This window comes from Giraffa tippelskirchi, chromosome 6, assembly GCF_054371585.1.
Source record: "Giraffa tippelskirchi isolate mGirTip1 chromosome 6, T2T-mGirTip1v1.2.pri, whole genome shotgun sequence".
Taxonomy (NCBI): Eukaryota; Metazoa; Chordata; class Mammalia; order Artiodactyla; family Giraffidae; genus Giraffa; species Giraffa tippelskirchi.
In genome coordinates this window covers 119499022-119522865 of record NC_137280.1, presented here as the reverse complement: position 1 = coordinate 119522865, position 23844 = coordinate 119499022, and the positions used below count along the sequence as shown (strand labels likewise).

The 23844-nt window shown below is 36.6% G+C and overlaps 1 protein-coding gene across 6 annotated transcripts in view; it reads right to left on the bottom strand.

Moving 5' to 3' along the window:
* DDX46 (DEAD-box helicase 46) overlaps positions 1 to 23844 on the bottom strand; it is a 50306-nt gene that overhangs the window by 4624 nt on the left and 21838 nt on the right. The window contains exons 14-21 of one of the 6 annotated variants that reach the window (XR_014057265.1): positions 21582 to 21746; positions 20928 to 21090; positions 12175 to 12368; positions 10276 to 10413; positions 9800 to 9949; positions 6129 to 6309; positions 3953 to 4175; positions 3325 to 3469 (exon numbers count right to left, since the gene is read on the bottom strand). Coding sequence is in view for 2 of the 6 variants with exons in the window: in XM_081502924.1 (XP_081359050.1) it covers positions 3325 to 3469; positions 3957 to 4175; positions 6136 to 6309; positions 9800 to 9949; positions 10276 to 10413; positions 12175 to 12368; positions 20928 to 21090; positions 21582 to 21746 (1348 nt within the window). In the remaining 4 variants the exon portion in view is untranslated. The remainder of the gene's footprint in view (positions 1 to 3324; positions 3470 to 3952; positions 4176 to 6128; positions 6310 to 9799; positions 9950 to 10275; positions 10414 to 12174; positions 12369 to 20927; positions 21091 to 21581; positions 21747 to 23844) is intronic. The other 5 variants (XR_014057266.1, XR_014057264.1, XR_014057263.1 and 2 more) reach the window with 5 other exon arrangements.

The window sequence follows — 23844 nt, the reverse complement described above, 5'->3', positions numbered from 1 at the left end:
TTAAATTTTTGACTTATATAGCTTCTTTAGGTAATAGGTTACATATGTTTATAAGCTGTCATGAAAAAGAGGCATTTCCTTTCATTGGTCCCAAAACAACTCTGGCTGCTTTTAAGGGATTCTCCACAAGTAAAAAGAGAGGGGCACAAAACAGGCTATAAATTATACAGGCTGGCTAGGCATGTACGTCCTTCCTGTTCTCCTTCCCACTGCCTGGTGGGAGGCCTGGAGCTGCTGAGCCACACAGAGCCTCTAAGAAACCAGGCAGTGGGGTCCCTCCAATTATAGAACTAGAACCAGATGACACTAGGCTCCTTACAACACCTGTTTTCATCCCATTAGTGTTCAGTCAATTTGGTTGGAGTTTCAAAAACTAAAAGATCATTTAAACCTAATCATCTATGAAAATTCTCAAAGCTTTAGATCATTTTAATTACCATCTCCAGCCCTTATTTAGCATCTTTATGTCTCTAGAATTCTCAAGATTCATTCTTAACAAGGTTATCTTGTTATGGGAGGGAAAGACCTGCTTAGATTAGAAAAATTAGATGTTACTCCCTAAGTACAAGTTCACAGTGGAAAGCACCCAGAACCACTGTAGGTAGATAGAAAAGTTGGCAGAAGCCGTGGGCTTCTCATTTCACTTCATTTGGTAGTACAGTAGATGTGTTCTGATTAAGTTATACACAAATGAAACCTGGCATACATTAATTATACTACATTAAATAAGCATAATTATCTTTAAATTAATAAATTACAGAGGAACCTTTTTCAAAACAAAAAGTAATCTGATTTACCTTTTTAAAACAATGTCACTTAAAATACTGATTTTGAAATCTTAGAGATACTTAAAATATTGTATGTTATACAAAAAAATAAAATACTGGTTTTGCTTAAATGACACCTATCATATTCAAGCTGAATAAACAAGAATGACTCCATGTTTATCAAGGTTTTATCATCAGATTCCACTGAATGACATCTTGTATGGCCTAATAATACAATAGTAAGAGAGAGCTATCTAGTTCCAAGCACAGAAAGATGTCAATGTAATTTCTTCTCCTTGAACATCAAGATGCCAGCAATCCCCATTTTACCTTGCAATAAGAACAGTGTCACATGATTCAAAAACACATTGAGTCACTGGCAGGGCAAAAGTCTTTCAGGATATATAAAAGGGTACTATTTAAAAACCTAACCTGAAATATCAATACATATGATCCAGTTTCTCAAAGTCACAATCACAAACCAAAAAATGTAATTTGTCTAGTTCTGGACCCACTTTCTTTGTACATCAGTTTAAATATGTATGAATCTTCCTGTACAGTAATGGTAGATTATCAATAACGTGGAATACATAAAGGCTGTATCTGAGTTTTATATCTTCACTGCAATTCATCATTATTAATTTTAAAAGGTACAAAAGTGAGAGTGTTATCAGTGAAAATGGCACAGGAGGGAACTTCAAAAGCCTAACCTCCACAAAACACTGAATATATTTGCAAAAAGTGATAAAATCAACTTTATCAGAACTCAGAAACTAATCAAAAGTTTACATCAACCAGGCAAACCCTTATTAAAGGAGAAATAAACAAAATCCCAACTCAATCCTGGTAATGAAACTTTTCTGTTTTTTAACTTACTCTGACCCTAGCAAGCATTTTTGACCAGGAAACAACTTCTACCTAGAGTAGATGGGATGCACTCTGCACATGCATTTCTCTTCTTGTAGTCTTCATGTTAACAAGTCACACGAAAACAATTTAGATCACCAATTAAAAAAAAAGTAAATAGGCACAATACTAATTTACTTTCACATATGAAAATTCTCTTTGTTTTGGTCAGGAAAAGAATCAAACCCTAAAAATCAGTCCTCATATATATTTAAATCAGTTTTAACTTATATTTATTTCAGTAAGAAACTTACCTAAAAGTTATAAAGTCTTCACAAAAATCAAAGGGGTGTCAAAATATAACAAGAAAACACTAACTTATTACAATATACTTTCAGTTTATACTTCCACTGATCTTTCAACAAAAACTTTAGAGCTGAGCTAGCCAATACAGTAGCTATCAGCCATGTGGCTTTTTAGATGTAAGTTAATAAAAACTAAATTTAACATTTCTTGGTCACACTGGCCAAACTTCAAGTATTCCAGAGCCACCAGAGTTTTCACTGGACAGTGCAGCTTTAGAGAGATCATATGGATATGCCTGTCATATAATGTTATCTGTGCAGAAAAGAAGTAGCTCTAGAGCTTAATCAGATGCATTTTCAGAAAATTTAACAAGTGCCTACCATGTGTAGAACACTGGGATACAGCAAATGATAGTCATTGCACTCACAGAGCTCAAGTAGGGCAGACAGAAACAAGTATAAATATACTATAATATCTATGTAATGAGTACTGTGAAGAGAAACAAAGCAAGTAAAGAGCTACAGAGTGGTGAAGTGAAATCAAGATCACTTCCTTGCCGGAAGTGATGTGTATGATTCAATGGACTAGACAGGTGTTTGAGATTGTATAGGGCGTGGGGGTAGCATCATCGTAGCCATCAAAGCAAGAGGTATGCAGACTCTAGATTTACATGACACATGGAATAAACTACTTCACAGCTCCAATACCAGTATTCAATAAACATTTAGTTCATGAAATAAATGAAATGGAGCTGTGGCTGGTCTATTCTTAAAAATCTATTATAAAGATGTTAAAATTAAATATAAAAGAAAGGAGATAAGTTGTCCTATGTTATATATAATACATTAGGAAAAAATCAAAATAGAAACTGTCTTTCGAATTCATATATGAATGTATGAAATAAGGTTAAAAAGCACACCTGATCACTCTTAGATAATGCATTACTTATAGCCTTTGAGCTGTAGTATTAATTGTCCTATTTTTCTAAAAATGACATGTATGAATTTACAGGCATAAAATCAGAGGCAATATCTGCTTGGGTAAACAAGCACTAAGGGGATTAATATAGTTGATTTACTTTCTAACCTTAACTTTGGCCAGAATGTTCTACTTACCGGAAGCATAAGGACTTACTGCACTAGGCTCCAAAATACATGTGTTCTTCTGGTCATTTTCAAATTTGACCAAATTGTCAAAAATGAAAGAGTCCCCAACAAAGATCACTCACCTCTATATATACTAAACTTCTAAATAAAGACCACAAATGATAGGTGAAACTTTTTTTTAACAGGTGTTTCTCATTTTCAGTCCTCTCTAGAACTGACCTCATATTCTCTTTGAGTCTATTACATCTATTATCAACTTTGATCAAACTCAAGATGGAAACCGAACCAACAGTACATACTTTCAATTGCCAAGTAAATTTTCCGCTCTCCTTCCTTGGGCTCTTTGCCAGGTGGGAAGTATGTTCCTCTGATTGTAATTGCAGCTTCAGAATATTCACTGATTCTCTGCAGAGCTTCCTTAGAGGTAACTTTCCACCTAGCAGTCTATGAAAGGAAAGAGTTGGGGGAGAAGAAATTGCTTTACAACAGGATAAAAAAACCTGAGGTCCTAAAAGAATAGGTAAGCTAAATCATGTTATTGTCAATATTAAAATTTTAATCAACACCTTCATCATAAATTCATTTAGATTCTAATGTACCTAGAATGTAATCATAAAAATGAAATTTCCAGTGTTGTCTTCCCATCTAGATAAAAAGTAAAGCAGCCATTAAAATGTTCATGGTTTTTTCTTTTTATTTCTCTATTTACTTGGCTGTGTCAGGTCTTAGCTGCAGCTTGAGGGCTTAGGTGCCCCGGAGAATGCGGAATCTTAGTTCCTTGACCAGGGATTGAACCCCCATCCCCTGCATTGGAAGGCAGATTCCTAACCACTGGACCATCAGGGAAGCCCCTTCATAGGTTTTAAATAAGGTATTTTCACTCCTAAAAACAGGGTTTCACTCAATAAAAAAGTTTAAATCTGCTACTTGCCTGTGGGAAGTCATTGATCTCTAATTCTTCCTCATATCTCTTAAAAGATTCATTCTGTCCACCATCCTGTCTCTCCTCTTCTTGTTTCTCCAAAGGCACATAGTTGAGCTTGGCATTTATCTTTTCAGCAAGTTGCTCTGCGATGGTTTTCGCAGATACAGTGGGAGCCAGGATGGTGCCACCTCTGAGAATGGCATTGGTTGCCTGTTGCATTACATCCTGCAGTTAAAGAAGACCTACAGTCAAATCTCAAATGAGGGCAGAGACAAGACCAAAGATCCCACCACAAACTCTTCTCTGGAAAGCACTAACTAAAAGGATCTTTCTTATGTCGAGTCTGACCCACAGGGCAATTTAACAGCATATATTTATAACAGAGTTTAATACACCTGCCTTACTTGATGTGAAAACTAAATACCCAACTTTATATTAAAAAATTCTACTGAACCATAGATCATTAGGTAACTCTTGATATCAAATATAGTATAATATTTCTAAAATCATTTACATACCTTGTGGCTACTATGGGTTTCCTCTGAATCAGTATGTTTGCCCACTACTACCACTGAACTCCTCCTCCCCTCATGGACAAACCCAACATTCTATAAATTATAGTAAATGTCTTTACATAACATACTCTTTTTTTTACATTTGAAATTAATTGGCTGCCACATCAGGTCAGTCCACTGGCCTCTAGCTCTAGCTTGGTCATTCCACTTGGGCACTACAGACCTGAACCTGTATACAACTACTGGACCCAGGGCCATGCAGGGCCTCAACCACTCAAAATGTTAAAAACACTGTCAACATTAACAAACTGTTCTTTGGGAATGCTATGAAAATTTAACCTTGATTAAAAATTAAGTTAAACAAAATGCTGAAGAGAGTTTAAATGTGGGAGAAGGGAACCCTCCTACATTGTCGGTGCGAATGTAAACTGGTGCAGCCACTATGAAGAACAATATGGAGGTTCCTTAAAAAACTAAAAACATAGCTACCATAACCCTGAAATCCCACTCCTGGGCATATTTCCAGAGAAAAACATGATCAGAAAAGATACATGCACTCCAATGTTCACTGCAGCATGGTTTACAAGAGCCAAGACATGGAAGCACCCTAACTGTCCATCAACAGAGGAATGGATAAAGAAGATGTGGTACATATGTACAATGGAATATTACTCAGCCATTAAAAAGAATGAAATAATGCAATTTGCAGCAACATGGATGGACCTAGAGTGTCATGTTGAGTGAAGTCAGTCAGACAGAGGAGAAATACCACATGATATCCCTTAATGTGGAATCTAAAAAGATACTAACGAACGAACTTATACAAGAGAAACAGACTCACAGAATGAACTTATAGTTGCAGGGGGTAAGGGGAGGAGGGATAGTTAGGGAGTTTGGGATTGACATGTACACACTGCTATATTTAAAATGGATAACCAACAAGGACATGCTGTAAAGCACATGGAATTCAGCTCAATGTTATGTGGCAGCCTGGATGGAAGGGATGTTTGGGGAAGAATGGATACATGTATATATATATATGGCTAAATCCCTTTGCTGTTCACCTGAAACTACCATAACATTGTTTGTTAACTGGCTACATTCCCATAGAAAATAAAAAGTTAAAAAAAAAAGAAAAGAATACATATATATGTGTGTGTAACTGAATCACTTGGTTGTACAACAGAAACTAACACAACACTGTAAATCAACTACAAAAAAAATTAAGTTAACCAAAAAACTCCCAAGAGAAAGATGGCAAGTAAAATATTTAACAGTTTCCCATTGTCTAAACTCATGTTTGTTTGAGTTATATAACAGGGTGTTTATACTTCCACAGTATTGTTTGTTTCCTCAATAACCCACCAGTAAACACAGAGTAAGAAAGAAAAAGAGAGTTATTTCTTTAGGATTTTGGTAAGGTCACTCGGAAGACTATTCTATAAAATTATCTATGGTTAACAGGCCTTCCAGAATAGGCATTAAGATCTCAGTTAACCACGCTAGAGAAATCAACCAAGGTCAATAATAATTCTGTATTCAAATGTTAAATGCTTATTACCTCAAAATCTAAAACAACTTCTTGTTCACTTGTGCTGATATAATTTAAAAAGCATTTAAATCAAATAACTTACAAAAAGTACTAAGACTCGGAACGAATTACTTAATACCTGAGACTCAATGCCCAAATTCTTCTGAGCATTGATTCTAAGTGCCAATCTCTTTGCAATTTCCAGTTTCTCAGCATTTCCTGCAGTGGGAGCAGGAACACTAGATGTTCCAGGAGCTGCCATATCCTTCACTCTCTTCTTTGAATTAAACATGCTTTCAATTTGCTCATCAATCTAAACAAGAAAAAAAAACCATCAGTAAAAATCTAATTAAAAATACCAATTTAGAGAGGGTGAGAGGGTGCGGAGGGGTAAGAGGAAGGGGAGAGGGGAGGGGAGGAGAGGGGGGAAGGGGAGGGAGGAAGGACAGAAAGAAACAGAGATAGAGTGCTGCGAGAACCACTTCAGCAGACTCCCGAGTAGTACAAAAAATACATCCCAATTCAGTAAATGAAGAACACGGGCTGTCAAGACAGAGCAGCCAATTGGATGCAGCCAAGTTGCTCTGGGGCCCAGGCCTTGAGGCCAAATTATATACACTGCAATCAAAGAGGCTGGAAGAAGGGCAATAACTCAAGATCAGTGGACAACTAAAAATACAGCCAGTGGTTACCAGGGGAAATGATACAACATGGTTCTCAAGGCAGGGCTCCTAAAATTCTTTCCAACTCCAAAAATGCAATTGGGTTTACCCAAAACAACTGGGTAAGAGACTCAGGGGGAAAAACCTTTATCGTTTTATTTCTTTGAACCCAGGAAAGAAAGGCATGAAGGTGGGTTTCCCCATGAAATCAAGAGCAATGCTGACAATCCTGGCTCTCCAGGAGTCACGAGAGTCCTACTGCCACTGTGTAATCCTCAGGTTAGCCACTTGTATCTCATAAGCTATTAGCATTTCCTTTTAAAAATGTCTTTTGCCCCAAAATGAATACTAACACTACCAAGTAAAGAATGCAAATCCCTTCATATGCAGGAATTAGGCTAATATTTCAAACCCCAAATGCAAAGAAAAACTTTTTCAGGGTTTAAAATTAACTTGGTTAATTTAGAAAGAACTTTTACTGAAATGGAAACAGACAACTTACCTTCTTTTTAAAGCATTTGTTATCTAATAAGCTGTTTAACGTTTAATTTAGTAACACTCTTTTAAATGGCATACATGAAATTAAAATCCAAAACAAAGGCATAAAATTAGGAATGGGGAACACATTCAGTGTTAGGTGACAGGGATAACTTTATTTTTTACTTTATTCATTTTAGTATTGTTCTAATCTTTTTTAATTAATTTCATTTTTAATTTAATAAATTATTCTAATTTATTGAGAGCCAGGAGAGTTCAGTTGGTAGAGCATCAGACTTTTAACCTGACGGTTCAAGGTTCCAGGGTTCAAGTCCCTGTTCAGGTAGAAGCTTATTTGGGCTTCCCTGGTGGCTCGGATGGTAAAGAATCCACCCGCAATGCGGGAGACCTGGGTTCAATCCCTGGGTTGGGAAGATCCCCTGAAGGAAGGAGGTCATGGCAACCTGCTCCAGTATTCTTGCCTGAATGGAGAATCCCCATGGACAGAGGAGCCTGGCAGGCTACAGTCCATGGGGTCGCAAATGGGACACGACTGAGCGATTAAGCACAAAGCATTTTACTGTTGCTCTAATTTTTTAATAAAAATTATAATATGATTTTAACAAAAAGGGGAAAATTAATGTTTTATTATGAGATTTTTAAAAAATGTTTAAATAACAAAAAAAATGAAGTGGTTTTAAAAACAAAGCCAGAAATTCTTCAATACTCGTCCCTTCATGAGGTGGAGCCTCTCCTTAAATGTAGGTTGGACTTAGTGACTTGCTTCTAATAGACAAAATAAAGCGGAAAAGCTGGTATGTAACTTCAGAGACTAGTCATAACAGGTACTAAGGCTTCTTCTTTGCTCTCTCTTGGATCAGCTTGGGAGCCAGCTGCCATTTATAAGAACACAAATGCAGAGTAAAGAACAGAGGCATCCCACCAACAGTGAAATCAGTGAGTCATCTTGGAAGAAGATGGGCCTGCATCAGTGAAGCCTTCTGATAACTGCAACCTGGAACAACAGCTTGACTGCAACCTCATGAGACCCCAAGTAAGACCTTAAGTAAGTTACCTGGCTACACTGTTCCTGATTTCTTAACCTTCAGGAATAGTAGGTAATAAATGTTTATTGTAACCCACTAAGTTTTGGACTGATCTATTATACCATAACAGATACCTAAATACACTGACTTAAATGAATTTTAAGCCAATATGGTATACTAGTAAAAAAAAGGCCTAAAATTAATAGGAGATATTGGTTCCTGACTGTGCTTAACAACCAGCGTGGTCATTTCCTGAAAGATTAAATTCCTGAATTCTTAAGTTGTGCTCTGAGCCAAGGTTTAATGCAGTATATTAAAAAAAAAAAAAAAATTCTATGATTAAATATCAAATATGTTGGAAGATTTCAGAATTAAAATAAATTATTTTATTAATGCCTTTTCATACCCATTGATAGGATAACATTAATAGTGGAATATACTAGCAGATTTTCCAAAAGTATTTTATAATGAAAACATCTAAAGCTCAAGCTCCTGGGATTAGGGTTCCACAGCATACTCCAAGAAACCCTTAACTTGCTGAGTCCTTAGGGTCTCTTTTCACTGGGTTACAAACAATGCTGTAAGCTAAGAAAATGGCCTTTAAACAGCTATGCAAATCTGAAAAGGTTATTATTTGTTTCTAAGCCTCAGTCTCCTCAGTTATAAAAAGGGAATGCTTTGAGTATCCACTTCTCTGGCTATTGTGAGGAAGTCAATGAAATAATCCCTGTAAAGCACTTGGCACAGGACGTGGAACTTAGTACCATGCCATAAATGTTCACTATCAAACCCTGGGACAGGAAGATGCCCAGGTGAAGGAAATGGCAACCTACTTCAGTATTATTGTCTGGGAAATCCCATGGACAGAGAAGCCTGGTGTGCTACAGTCCATGGGGTCACAAAAGAGTAGGACACAATTTAGCAACTAAATAACAACAACAATTATTAATAAAGATGTTCTATAATAATCAAATGTGAAGTATTTAAAAACAATATTAGTAACAATGATGTTAAAGATACAGGGAGCCAGGCACTCTTATACACCGTTAGTGTGAGTACAAGCTGGTACTCACCTTGCAGGAGAACATTCTAACAATGTTTTAAGACCAAATTTGGATATACCCTTTGAGCAATTCCATTTATACACTTATACACTCTTCCTCAAGACAATCTGATGAATGTGCAAGGTTAAGTGTTCAAGGATGTGCAATGAAGTACAGTAAAGTATACTCCAAATAATAACAAATATATATTCCAAGTATTTGTTTCCAAATATTCAAAAATAGGGATTTGATTGATTATACTGTAGAACATCCATATAATGAAACATGTAGCCAAAAAATAGCATGAAAGTGAATTTCCTAAAAGGGAAGATTTCAACATAGGACTACTGTTATAAAGAAAATTATAAAGCAGTATGACCTCATTTTTATGAAAATACAAAAATACAGGCATATGTGAATACATTTGTACACACACACAAAAAAACTGAGAAGCACACCCACCAAAAAGTTTCCAGTAATCTGCTACCTAAACAAGCCTAGGGTAAGATTTCCAGTTCCAAGACGAACAACTGCTTCAACTGGTAAGAATAAGGCTTTAGGACAACAATACTTACATCAACTGCAGCATCCTCATCATCTGAATCTTGCAAACCAAGAGCAGCCTTTTGTAACTTCTTTCTCTCATTAGCCAAAGCTTGTTCTGTTTCATCGAACTTGAATCCCTTACCAGAGAACCCACTACTCTTTTTAATTATTTTCCCTTCCTTTCAAGGAAAAACAAGAAAGTTAATTTCATAGTAAAAAATTTTAATGTTCAGAAATTTATGGCAATTAAATAGTTTTCAAGGTAGGGTATGACAATGTAACAAAAACATTTTATTTAGCATGTGAGAAAAAAATAAGAGCTCTGTATGTACACTACAAAAATACTAAGTTGAAGAGAGGATTTTTGTTCTCACTCCTTTCCTTTTCTATCCAAAGAGATAAGTGAAAATAATTATATCAAGATTTACTGGTATTAATACTCAAGGTTTAGAATACAGTGAATTGTATAAAAATAAGAAAAGTTATTAAAAAAAAACAAACTCACAGCTTTCTGTTGATCTTTGAAATCGCTCCAGAGTTTCTCTAGATCAGGTGGCACTGCAGTCCCTGACAGTTCAAGGGCTTTAATTATGTCTCCAGCATACCGAGCTTGATCTTCTGTGATAAAAGTGTATGCGTAGCCCTAGTGAACAATGAAAAAGTGGTACTGTTAAACACTAACAAGATGAATCCTCCCTAGAAAACAAAGAAGATGAAATCTGAGTCACCTAATATACCCTCTTTAAGACAACTCCACTACTCCACTAAAAAGAATTTTAAAGATCACAATAGAGACTTACTAAATTCCTTAATATCTAAGTTTAATATTTATTGTAAAATTAAACAAAACAGGAAAATTTCTAACTCCTTTATGCATAAATAGAAATTACATAAGTTGATGATTTTTACATAAACGTACAACTGCACTGTAATTATTAACTTTAACACATCTTATTTTTCCCTTTTTCTTGCATTCCTTTCTTCTACTACCTACTGTATCCCTTTACCCCAGCTAACCTGTTATTAACTTCCTAGAATATAGCATCCCATATTCTTTAAAAACCAATTAAAAGATATAAAAATATACATACATGTATATCTGATATGTTTACAAATAAAACATGAAGTCAACCACATCACTTCCCTGCAATTCTCTAATGCCTGAGGATTCACATGTCCCCAACAGCTTTTTGGTTCAGGTAAGAGAAAAGATTGGAGTTGTAAGCAGAGGAAAAGCAAACTACAATTAGACTGCCATCTTCATTAAATGCTCTATCCTACCAGTGAACTGTTATAAATTTTAAAACTAGCCTTAATATTTTATTTCAGGAGTACCTAGTTACCCTTCTCCAGAGGATCTTCCCAACCCAGGGATCAATCCCAAGGGAAAGGCTACCCACTCCAGTATTTCGGCCTGGAGAATTCCATGGACTGTATAGTTCATTGGGTCACAAAAAGTCAGACACGACTGAGCAACTTTCACTTCACTTCACTTCACCTAGTCACCAGATTTGACCCCTGGCCTACTTTTATACAGCCCAAGAGCTAAAGTGGTATTACAGCTTTTAGGGTTGTATACACAAATACACACAGGATGTGACAGAAACTGTATGTGACCCAAAAAGGTTACAATTTTAACTACACAAAATATCTCCCAAATCCACAGAATAACTCAGGTTAAAAGAATAAATGCCATCACTACTTATGAGCTGTGTAAATTTAGCAAATAACTTAACGTCAGTGTGCCTCAACTTTTTTCATCTGTTTAAAGCAGTAATATTATTGACCTTAAAGGAAATTTGTGAGAATAAAACAAGATATACATAGAGCACTTAAAACAGTGATGGGCATTTAATCAATACTCCATAAATATAACCTATTAATAATATTGTTGCTTTCGTATGTAGAAATGCCCATGGTTATAATACCAAATATATCACCATCAGTGCTTCCAACAAAGCAATATTCTGCTGCTTTAAAAAACAATGAGTTAAAACTATCTATTCAACAGAATACAGGTGTCAAAAAAACAAATAACATACATTTGTATGGGGCTAAGGACAGGGGTGATAGGTGTGGGCTGAGTATATTTTATGATCCCATATTCTTAAAAAAGTAATGAAAGCTCTTGAGCTATATACGTGTAATGTATATACAGAAATTTTTAGGCGGGGAAAAATACCCTTCTGGGGACACAAGTGGTTAACACTATCTGCCTATAGAGAACAGGTAGGTATCTGCTAATTTTAACAGCACTTAAGACATGTGTATGTATATAAATGACATCAACTATCCCCATACTCTGAAGATTCCCCATAACTCCTATTATCTACACTTTAAAGTCCTAAAGAAACACTTGTATTTTAACATAATGGAAATCAACTTTAAAAGCAATTCTTTTTACTTTGTTGCCTGCTCTTCCAGTCCGTCCTGCTCTGTGCACATAATCCTCATAATGGTTGGGGCAGCTATAGTTTACAACAAGAATCAGATGCTTCACATCAAGGCCTCTGGCAGCAACAGATGTGGCCACAAGAAGTTTGCAGGTCCCATTCTTAAAATCATTTATGATGCTATCTCTGTCATATTGATCAATGCCTGCAAATGAATTAAAGAGTTGCAAAACCACATATTAAATTTTCCATTTTCTCTGACATTCAGAGAAAGAAGCTAAACACAGGGTAAAGAACATATCCAACTTATACTGACCATATGTCAACAACCACCATATAGAAAATAAAAATTTGCAGGGGGCTGAGAGAGTTGGGGGAGTAGGGATAGTTTGGGATTAAAATATACACATTACTCTATGTAAAATAGATAACCAACAAGGATCTACAGTACAGCACAGGGAACTATACTCAATATCCCATAATAACATATTACGGAAAAGAATCTAAAAAGGAATAGGTATAATATATAACTGAATCATTTTGCTGTACACTTGAAACACAACATTGTAAAACAACTGTATTTCGATAAAAATTTTAAAAGACTAAGAAAATTCAATGGCAAGATCAAATCTGCCCTTCTTTTCTTCCCTTTCTTGTACATAAAGCTAACACTGCAGAAGCCCAATCTTAGAATCCCTAACCTACAACGGTCATGGGGGCAAAGGGAAAAAAAGGCAGGTACATCCAGCCTCTAATGACAGGATTCAGATCTTTTGACTTCTCCCACAGGTTATTTAGAGCCTTGTTACTCACAGTTTTGTTCAAAGACAAGGAGCAGCATCACATAAGAACTTGTTAGAAATGCAGAATCTCAGATTCTACTGCAAACTACTTACTCAGGTTCTGCATCTTAACCAGACAGTTAGGTGATTATACACGCACGTTAACGTTTACAGTGCAGTGCTTAAAAAGGACCCGACTGGAATGCTCTTAAAATTTGTTACTCAAAGAGCCTCAGGATGAGTGACAAAGCAGAACGTAAAATATCAAAATGTTCTATAATAAAATATCCAGGCCACAAATATACTTTATGATGGGATACCTGGGAATCTCTGGTAATCAGAGAAGGGAATGCAATAAATTCTCAAACCCTGAAATTCATTTTTGCAGCAAGAAATATTGGAACATTTCATATAAAACCTGTGTTTAACATATACCGAACATTTAGGATCTAAATATTTCTCAGTATTAATTTATATTACCTAAAATTTTGAATGCACTCTTCAAAGACTGAATGATAGAAAGTATTTGGATCTTATGTCAAAAAAACTAGCAGCTCAATACTATCTCTAAAGCCTCACAAGAAAAATTAATGGAATGAGTAACAACATACATTAAGTTTATAATTTAAAAATACCAAAAGTTTTCCTTTAGATTAAGGTATCTCTTATGTGCAACAGAGTTAGTAGTTACTGGCAGCAACCATTAACCATCTTCCTTTTTAACATATCCCTAATTTTGTTATCCACCCAACAAAGAATCATATATGTGAAACTGAAAGTTGCTCAGTCGTGTCCAACTTTTTGTGACCCCATCGACTATACAATTCACAGAATTCTTCAGGCCAAAACACTGGAGTGGGTGGACTTTTCCTTCTCCAGTAGATCTTCCCAACCTAGGAATCGAACTGGGGTCTCCTGCATTGCAGGCGGATTCTTTTCCAACTGAGCTAATATCAAACCAAAGATAAGCCTAATTCACTCTCAGGAAGTGAATAATGTCTAGTGTAAACTAGCCCTTCTCAAACTTCCTGTCCTCAGGTTGCCTGTGCACTCTTAAGGCAAGTAACTTGGTGGGCTATTATGGAAATACTTCTGACCTCATGAAGACCCTGAAAAATCTCAGAGACCTCAGGGGTGTGAGGACAATATTTTCAGAGCCATTTGTCATTCCCATGCCAATGAATGATTTCCCTGGTGGCTCAGATGGTAAAGTGTCTACATACAATGCAGCAGACCCAGCTTCAATCCCTGGGCCAGGAAAATCTCCTGGAGAAGGAAATGGCAACCCATTCCAACTCTTGCCTGGAAAATCCCACGGACGGACGAGCCTGGTAGGCTGCAGTCCATGGGGTCACAAAGAGTCAGACATGACTGAGCGACTCCACTTCACTTCACTCCTTCACATGCCTGTGAAGGAATCAGGCATGACCAAGTGAAGCAATTCTGGTCGAAGAGAAAGAAGCGCAGGAAGGGGATTACAGGCAAGAGGTTCTCTTACTTATATAAAGAATACACATTTCCACCAAGACAGGGGGAAATCTTATTAGATTAACCGTCCTGCTGACAACAACTATGAATTCTAAGTATAAAGAACTAACTACACCAGAGAGTGACTAAAAGCAAGCAGAAACTGGAAGGGAGTTGACATCTGAAAGAATGCAATGGCACTGCTTAAGTTTATAGGATTTTACTTATTTTAAACTTTCTGTTTGGGAGCATGTCTTTCACCAGGTAGTGAAGTCATGGTCTTACTGACAAAAAGAAACAGAAGAAGTTAGGATAAACTCAGGACCACAAAAGAGGGGATAAATCCCAGAACAGAGCAGGCATATCCAACTGTGCATAAAAACACTGCCCAACTATGTGACACCTAAACTATACACACATGAAGCAGAAGTCAACCAGCCCAGCTCTGGCTAAAAGAAGTTAAGAACCTCTGAAATCTAAAAGAGATTTCAGAGGTTACCCATTACAAGAAAGTTTTAAATATGGGTCTAGCCAAGTTAATGGACTATTTAAAAAAATAAAAAACTTTTAAATAAAACATAAGAGAATTTAGACTCCACAAGGTATCATTCACAAAGGCCAGTATGCAAACCAAAATTACTAGACATACAAAGAAACAGAAAAATATAAAACAAAATTAAAAGACAATATAAACGGACTTTAAACAGCCAAGACATTATAATTAATAGTCACAGATTTTAAAGCGACTACTATAATTGTGATTTAGGAAAAAAAAATTTTTTACATGCTTATAACGAATGGCTAGGAAATATAATTTGAGAATCAAAATATAAAGGAGAACCAACTGGAAATTCTAGAACTAAAAAAAATATAAAAATTGAATTTAAAAATTCACTGAATGGACTTATTAACAGCAGATAAGAGATGGCCAAAAACACACAGTGAACTTGAAGACAGAGTCAAAGAAATTATTTAATCTTAATTAGAGAGAGAAAAGACTTAAAAACAAAGACTGAACATCAATAATGACCATCAGTGATATGTGAGACAGTATCAAAAGCTGAACATACACATTATTGGAGTCCTAAAAAGAGAGGAGAAAACAGGGCAGTAAAAATCAAGTAATCAAACAATCAAGAAATAATAGTCAAGAATTTCCCAAATTAGATGCAAGACATAAATTTACAGATTCTAGAAGCTTGGTGAACCCCAATGAGTGTGAATAATACCCAAGTCAACTTACCATATGACCCAGCAATGCCATTCCTGGTTATCAACCCCAGAGAAATGAAATGTTCACATAAAAATCTGTACTTGCATATTTAATAGCAGCTCTATTCATAATTATGTAAAACTGGAAATAACCCAAATGCCCTTCAACAGATGAAAAGATACATAAAGAGTGGTACATCCACACACTAGATAATAAAAAGAAATGAATAATGCAACAACCTGAATGGATCTCAAAGCCATCATGATAAGCAAAAAAAAAAAAAGCCAATTGCAAAAAGCATTTACAAACACCGTTCTAAGAGAACATCAGTGTTCATCAGTGTTTTCCAGTGACTGTACAAGAGACATAATCTTAGAGTTACTCTGTATAGGGATATGACAAGAGAGTTCTGGGGGGTGAAGGAACTGTTCTGTATCTTGATTATGGTGTATCCTTCGGATGGTTAAATAACTGGAAATAGCCCAGGTGTCCAACAGAAATGACAAAAAAAACCTATGACATATTTATATATTAAAGTATTACTCAGCAATAAAATGGAAGAGTTGACACATCCAACAACATGGATGAATCTCAAAAATGAATACGGAAGGTCAAAGATACCTGACACAAAACAGTCCATAATGTATGGCTCCATTTATTTGAAATTCTAAAACAGGAAAAATTAATATATGTTGGGGGAAAAAATGTAAAAAGTAGGGCAGGGACTGAGGAAAATTTCTGAAGTTATATTTTAACAGAAGTTTGAGTTTCACAACTTACATGCATTTGTCATAACTCATCAAATGGGACACTTAGGATCTGTACATTTTGCTACAGTTCACTTAACACTTTTTTCGTTAAAAAAATTTTTGATCTAGTGTTAATCACATGCATATTGAAGTGAAATGTGCTGATATACAACTTACTCTAAAATGTATCAAAAAACTAAGAAAAATTGAGGGGTTGATAGAAGGACAGATGGCTAAAGATGTGATAAATAAATATAACAAAATGTTAATTGTAGAAACTAGTATTAGAAATTTCAGGGTGCTCACTATATAGTTTTCTCAGATTTTTGGTGTTTGAAAATCTTGGTGATAAAAATGGAGGGGAAAAAAGACATATGGAAAACAGTCTTCTTCCTCTGGAAGTTGTCAGATCTGGAAGTGACAACTGAGCCTGTAGAGGCTTTTTGCTGCCACAAAGAAAGCTAATAACCAAGTTATTATGCTCAGGATATAAACGACAATACGGAGACACTGAGCTACTGAATGAAGCAAACCTGGAACCGTTTTCCTTTTTCTGGCCACGCACATGGTATGTGGGATCCCTCGGGGTGACAACAATGGGTCAATGCAAGTTCATGAACGTAACAAATGTACTAATGTGATGTGAGATGTTGACAGTAGGGGAGCCTGTGCATGCTGGAAGAAAGGGATATATGAAAACTTTGTGATTTCTGCTCAGTTTTGCTGTGAACCTCAAACTACTCTACTGTTTTTCAAAAAAGTAAACACAAAAAGATCAAAATTAAAATGGAGTGACTTTGGCATAAGATAAACATACAGATCAATGGAATCAACTAGAGTCCCAGAAACAAACCCTTCAGATAAATGGTCACGTGATTTTGAGAAGGGTATCAAGGCCATTCACTAGGGAAAAGATAGTCTTTTCAAGAAATGGTGCTGGGAAACCAAACATCCACATACAAAAGAATGAAGATGAACCCATGTCTTACACCATATACAAAAATTAACTCAAACTGAATCAAAGAACAAAACTTAATAACTAAAACTTTAAACCTCTTAGAGGAAAACAAGGGAAATTTTTCATAACCATGGATTTGGCAATGGTTTCTTAGATATAACGCCAAAAGAACAGGCAACAAACAAAAGAAAAAAGTTGATACAATAGACTTCAAAACTAATGCATCAAAGGACACAATCCAGAGAGTGAAGAGACAACCACAGGATGGGAGAAAATACATGCAAATACCTGACAGGGGACTGCTATCCAGAATATGTAACGAAATCCTGCAACTTAGCAACAAAAAAACCAAACAGGCTGATTGAAAAATAAGCAAAGGCCTTGAACAGACATTTCTCCAAAAATATACAAATGCCTAAGAAGCACATAAAAAGATGCTTAAACTCATTAGTCATTAGGGGAATGCAAATCAAATGACATTCCACTTCACATCTACTAGCATAGCTACTATCAGATAAAAATTGAAACAAGTGCTAGTCAACGGATAAACTGAGTCCCTAATGTACTGTTAATGAGAATGTAAAATGGTGCAGCTCCTATAAAACACAGTTTGGTGGTTCCTCACAGAGTTAAATATATACTTATGTGACCCATCATTTCACTCCCAGATACATACCCAAAATAAACGAAAACAGGAATTCAAGCAGATACTTGCATATTACTGTTCAAAGTAGCATTATTCACAAAGCCAAAGGTACAAACAACCTAAGTGTCCATCAATAGATGAATAAATGAAGCAAATATCATATATATATACTGGAATATTTAATATTATATTTCTTCCCTTAAAAAAGAAAGTTCTTCAGAATGGCTGCTATCCAAAAGTCTACAAGCAATAAATGCTGGAGAGGGTGTGGAGAAAAGGGAACCCTCTTACACTGTTGGTGGGAATGCAAACTAGTACAGCCACTATGGAGAACAGTGTGGAGATTCCTTAAAAAACTGGCAATAGAACTGCCATATGACCCAGCAATCCCACTGCTGGGCATATACACCGAGGAAACCAGAATTGAAAGAGACACGTGTACCCCAATGTTCATCGCAGCACTGTTTACAATAGCCAGGACATGGAAGCAACCTAGATGTCCATCAGCAGACGAATGGATAAGGAAGCTGTGGTACATATACACAATGGAATATTACTCAGCCATTAAAAAAAATACATTTGAATCGGTTCTACTGAGATGGATGAAACTGGAGCCCATTATACAGAGTGAAGTAAGCCAGAAAGAAAAACAACAATACAGTATACTAATGCATATATATGGAATTTGAAAGATGGTAACGATAACCCTATATGCGAGACAGAATAAGAGACACAGATGCATGGAACAATTTTATGGACTCTGAGGGAGAAGGTGAGGGTGGGACGTTCTGGGAGAATAGCACTGAAACATGTATATTATCGTATGTGAAACAGAACACCATTCCATGTTCGATGCATGTGACAAGGGCTCAGGGCCGGGGCAATGGGATGACCCAGAGGGATGGGATGGGGAGGGAGGTGGGTGGGAGGTCCAGGAAGGGGAACACATGTAAACCCATGGCTGATTCATGTCAATGTATGGCAAAAACTATTACAATATTGTAAAGTAATTAGCCCCCAACTAAAATAAATAAATTTATAAAATAAAATAAAAAAAAAAAAGAAAGTTCTGATCCATGCTATAACATGGGTATGTCTTGAAGACTCATATTATGCTAAGTGAAATACACCAAGCACAAAAAGATAACTATAAGTGAAGTATACAGAACAGGCAAATTTATAAATATAAAAAGTAGATACAGGTAACTAGGAGTTGGGATGGAGAAGGCAATGGCAACCCACTCCAGTACTCTCGCCTGGAGAGTCCCATGGAGGGAGGAGCCTGGTAGGCTGCAGTCCATGGGGTCGCGAAGAGTCAGACACGACTGAGCAGCTTCACTTTCACATTTCACTTTCATGCACTGGAGAAGGAAATGGCAACCCACTCCAGTGTTCTTGCCTAGAGAATCCCAGGGACGGCAGAGCCTGGTGGGCTGCTGTCTATGGGGTCGCAGAGTGTCAGACACGACTGAAGCGACTTAGCAGCAGCAGCAGCAGGAGTTGGGAGGGTGAGAGGCATGGGGAACTGGGTATTGCTTAATAAATAGAGTTTCTGCTTGAAATGATGAAAAATTTCTGGAAATAGATAATGGAAATGGCTTTACCACACTGTAAATCTACTTAATGCCAGTGAATTATACACTTGAAAATGGTTAAAATGGCAAATTTTATGTAATGTATATTTAATCAATTAAAAAGAAAAGGAAAACAAAATGAATCATTTTCAAACATTAAAAGTTAACCAAATACATATCCTCAGTCCTTTTAACTGCATTCCACACGAAGCCTAGTGTGGGAGACTGTAAGCATGTCCTATCCCACATGCTCTTCTGCATACTGAATGCCATTTTCCCATGAAGACATGGAGTCTATGCCTCCATTTCCTTGAACGTGGGCCAGTCTAGTGACTATTTTGCCCGATAGAACATGGTGGAAATAAAAGTTCTACCACTTCCCAGTATCCTCCTTAACTGTCTTGGGCAGCTTCTGATTCTTGTCCTCTGGCCAAGCAGCCTCACACAGAGGCTCACAAGTGGAAGTCAGGACTCCCGGCCAACAGGAGTGAGCTGTCTGTCAAAAGCCAGTACAATTTGTCAGCTGCCTAAACGTGGCAAATTGGAAATGGAACCCCAACTGAGCCATCCCAGTAGACAGAGCATGGAAGACAGACTAGGTATGTGTGCTAAGCCCTACACAAATTGCAGATTCATAAGCAAAATATATGACTGTTGCCACTCAATTTGGGGATGGTGTGTCACCAAGTAATACTACCAGAACACTTGGTGGGCTTAACTCAACTGTCTGTTCCATGTGTTTAGTGTTCTAAGTCCCATGTATATGTAACAATGGCGATATTACACAGAAATTAAGTAAAGCTCCAATGTTAATCATAAAAGCCTCTAGGTAGCATGGTACAATGGAAAGAATACAACACGAATCAAAATTTTTAAGTTCAATTTCTCCTTAGCTGATTACTGGTTATGGAATTTGGTCAAACCAATGTACTGTTGGCTTATTTTCTTTATCACAGAGATGGAATAACAATAATGCTTACCTGCACAAAACTGTCATAAATGAAAACTGACACTGATATAAAATTTAGTGCTAGCCAGTTATCCATTTTAAATACAGCCCTGTGTATATGTCAATCCCAAACTCCCTAACTGTCCCCAAGGACTTACTGTACAGCACATGGAACTCTGCTCAACGTTATGTGGCAGCCTGGATGGGAGGGGAGTTTGGGGGAGAATAGATACATGTATATGCATAGCTGATTCCCTTCACTGTTCACATGAAACTATCACAACATTGTTTGTTAATCAGCTATACTCCAATACAAAACAAGAAGTTACAAAAAAAAAAAATTAGTGCTAAGTTAGAGACAAAGGGAATACACAGTACAGTGCTTGGCCAACCTAAGTCCGTTACAGATATTTCAGTAAATGTTACCTCCATGAAGAGACATGCAAGGGTAAGAAGCTCTCATTAAATCTTTCAGAAGACCATCAGCATGTTCCTGCTTATCCACAAATATAATGACAGATCCTGATTCTTGATAATGACCTAGAAGTTCAAGTAGCTTCAAGAATTTCTTTTCTTCTTCAATCACAATCTGAAAACACCACATTGTATAACATTAATGGACTGAAAATTCAAATACATTTCATGAACAAAAACATTCATTTTATTTGTGGCAAATAAATGACATCTTGCTGTATCTTTAGGAAACAGTAGGAAAATGTTAACTTTAATTGGTAAATCACTAAGACCAAAAAAAATAAAAATTAACTTTCAAAGACTAAGAGGCTTACAAATGTGGACAGATGTTCATCTGTTCTGACTCTTAACTTCACATCCTATTAACCAAAGAAAACACAGGTATGTGACATTTTATCTACCAGTCCACAACTTTTGGTGAAAAAATAACTTTAAACAGTTCCATGGAATAGAAAATTCAAATATATCTGGTAAAATGTTAAAGGCTGAAGTTGATGTATACTATTTAATTTTAGAAAGTATCTGCCTACATCACAGTGATCCCAAAAGGATGACACACTGCCTAAACACAGAGGGAATTGGGGGTTTCCTAAGGATTGTACCCACCACTTGTTGCTCCACATCCGAGCAAACTACACTTCTGCCTCCAACCTGTACTTCAATGGGTTTACTCAGGATTCTCCGAGCCAAGGCTTCCATAGCTCTGGGGAAAGTAGCTGAAAACATAACTGTCTGTCTGTCAGGACGAACATTATCCACAATGCGCATGACCTGAGAAAACATTACAAATAAATATGGTGAGAGTAGTCTCCAAACATCACAGGATGGTGAAAACAAGTACAAGGAACTTTTGAGAACATCTATTCAGTGACTTTTAAACTTGTTATCTTAAGAGTATTGCCATTAATTTCACCTTAAAATTTGCTCCTCTCAGTCTCCCCTTCTGAAGAAATGGCAACTCTAGTCACAGCTTTATTCCCAAAATCTGGAAGCCATCTGTAACTACTCTCTCTCTTGCTCATTTCACACCCAATCCATCAATAAATTCAGTAGTCTTGACCTTCAAACTAAACAATGCAAGTATTCCTCACTGCTATTACTGTTTTCCTTCCTTTACTCAACCCATTTTTATTGAGCAACCATTATGTGCCAGACATTGTTCTAAGTGCTTGGAATAAGCAATAAAAATAGACAAAAACTTGTCTTTACAGAGCTTATAGTCTAATGAGGGTGGATAAATATTATGTAACAAGTGGTAATAAGAGATACAGGATAAAAAAAGAATAATGAAGGTGCAATTATTATTAAGGGGACCAATTAATTATGTCAGTGTGTACGAGTCCTAGAGAGAACAGGGAGTTATAGGATTTTTATGGCCTAAACAAGAAAAAAAAACCCAAGAATGAATAAAATTATTAATGATGGTTTCAAGGTAGACAGTGGTGAGTGGCTGGAAATTGGGGAGGGTAAAGGTCTTGCCAGGAATATGTAGGACCACATTTAAATTCTAATCAAAGATGATGTGATATGTATGAAAGGGGCTGCTATACCCAAGGCATGTGGAAATCCTGGGCTCCTGGTCCAAATGATCTCTCAACTCTCATCTGGATTATTTCAATTGTCTCCTAACAGGTTTCCCTGCCTTTGCTCCTGTCCAATCTGAAATCTATTCTCCACCCAACAGCCAAAATTATGGCCTTAAAACATATGCCAGTATTTTCAGCTAAAGACTGTGGTTACCCATAGACATTTACTTTTCTTCACTTGAAAAGCCCTGTAAAATGTAACAAGGTTTTTAAAAAATTGCTCAAACCAACAAAGAAAATAAGACAGGGGACTTCCCTGGTAGTCCAGTGGCTAAGACTCTGCGCTTCCAATGCTGAGGGCCTGGGTTTGAACCCTGGCCAGGGAACTAGACCCCACATGCCACAACTAAAAGATTCCATGTGCTGTAACTAAGACCCAGTGCAGCCAAATAAATCAATAAATAGTACTTTTTCAAAAAAAAAAGAAGAAAGAAGACAGGACATGACAGCAACAACATTTTGCTTAAGTGGTACCTGATTTAGCAGACTCAAGAAAACTAAATCCTAAAATGGGAAGGAACCAGACTTTCAAGAAGCAGCGTCTCTTACGCCCTAGCCTGTTCATCTTTTTCAGAAGGATTACTCTTTACTACTTGATCTTTACATAAATTTCACAGTCAATGCATTTTTAATGTTTTCTAGTAAGTTTCACAATTTTCTTCAGATATGTCTTACACAACTTTGTCAAATTTATTTTTTCAAGCTTTGTAAACATATTTTTAAAGTACTGGGAAAGTGAAAGTAACTCAGTTGTGTCCGACTCTTTGCGACCCCATGGCCTATACAGTCTGGAGTGGGTAGCCTTTCTCTTCTCCAGAGGATCTTCCCAACCCAGGGATCGAACCCAGGTCTTCCACACTGCAGGTGGATTCTTTACCAACTGAGCTATCAGAGAAGCCTGCACACTGCAACCAGAGTTGCCTCCATTCGCCTCAACTAGAGAACGAAGGTAGAAGCCCACATGCAGCAATGAAGACCCAGAGAAGCCAAAAATAAAATTAAAAAATATTTTTAAAAAATTACTTTGTTATCCATAGCACACTGACAACTCATTCTGCTCTTCTTGTGAAGAAAAAATTCTACCACCTTTTACAATGTGTTTTAAGTTTTTATCACTGAAATTTTATATTTAAGGAAACTGCATGTGTTAAGAACATAAAATCTAAGCTAGACAAATGCTCTGGCCCTTAGTTTTTACATTTGGAGGCTGTAAACAACCTGTGCTATCTAGATGATGAGGTAGTGAAAAGCTTAAGTTAAAGCCATTTATTTGGAAGTATAGT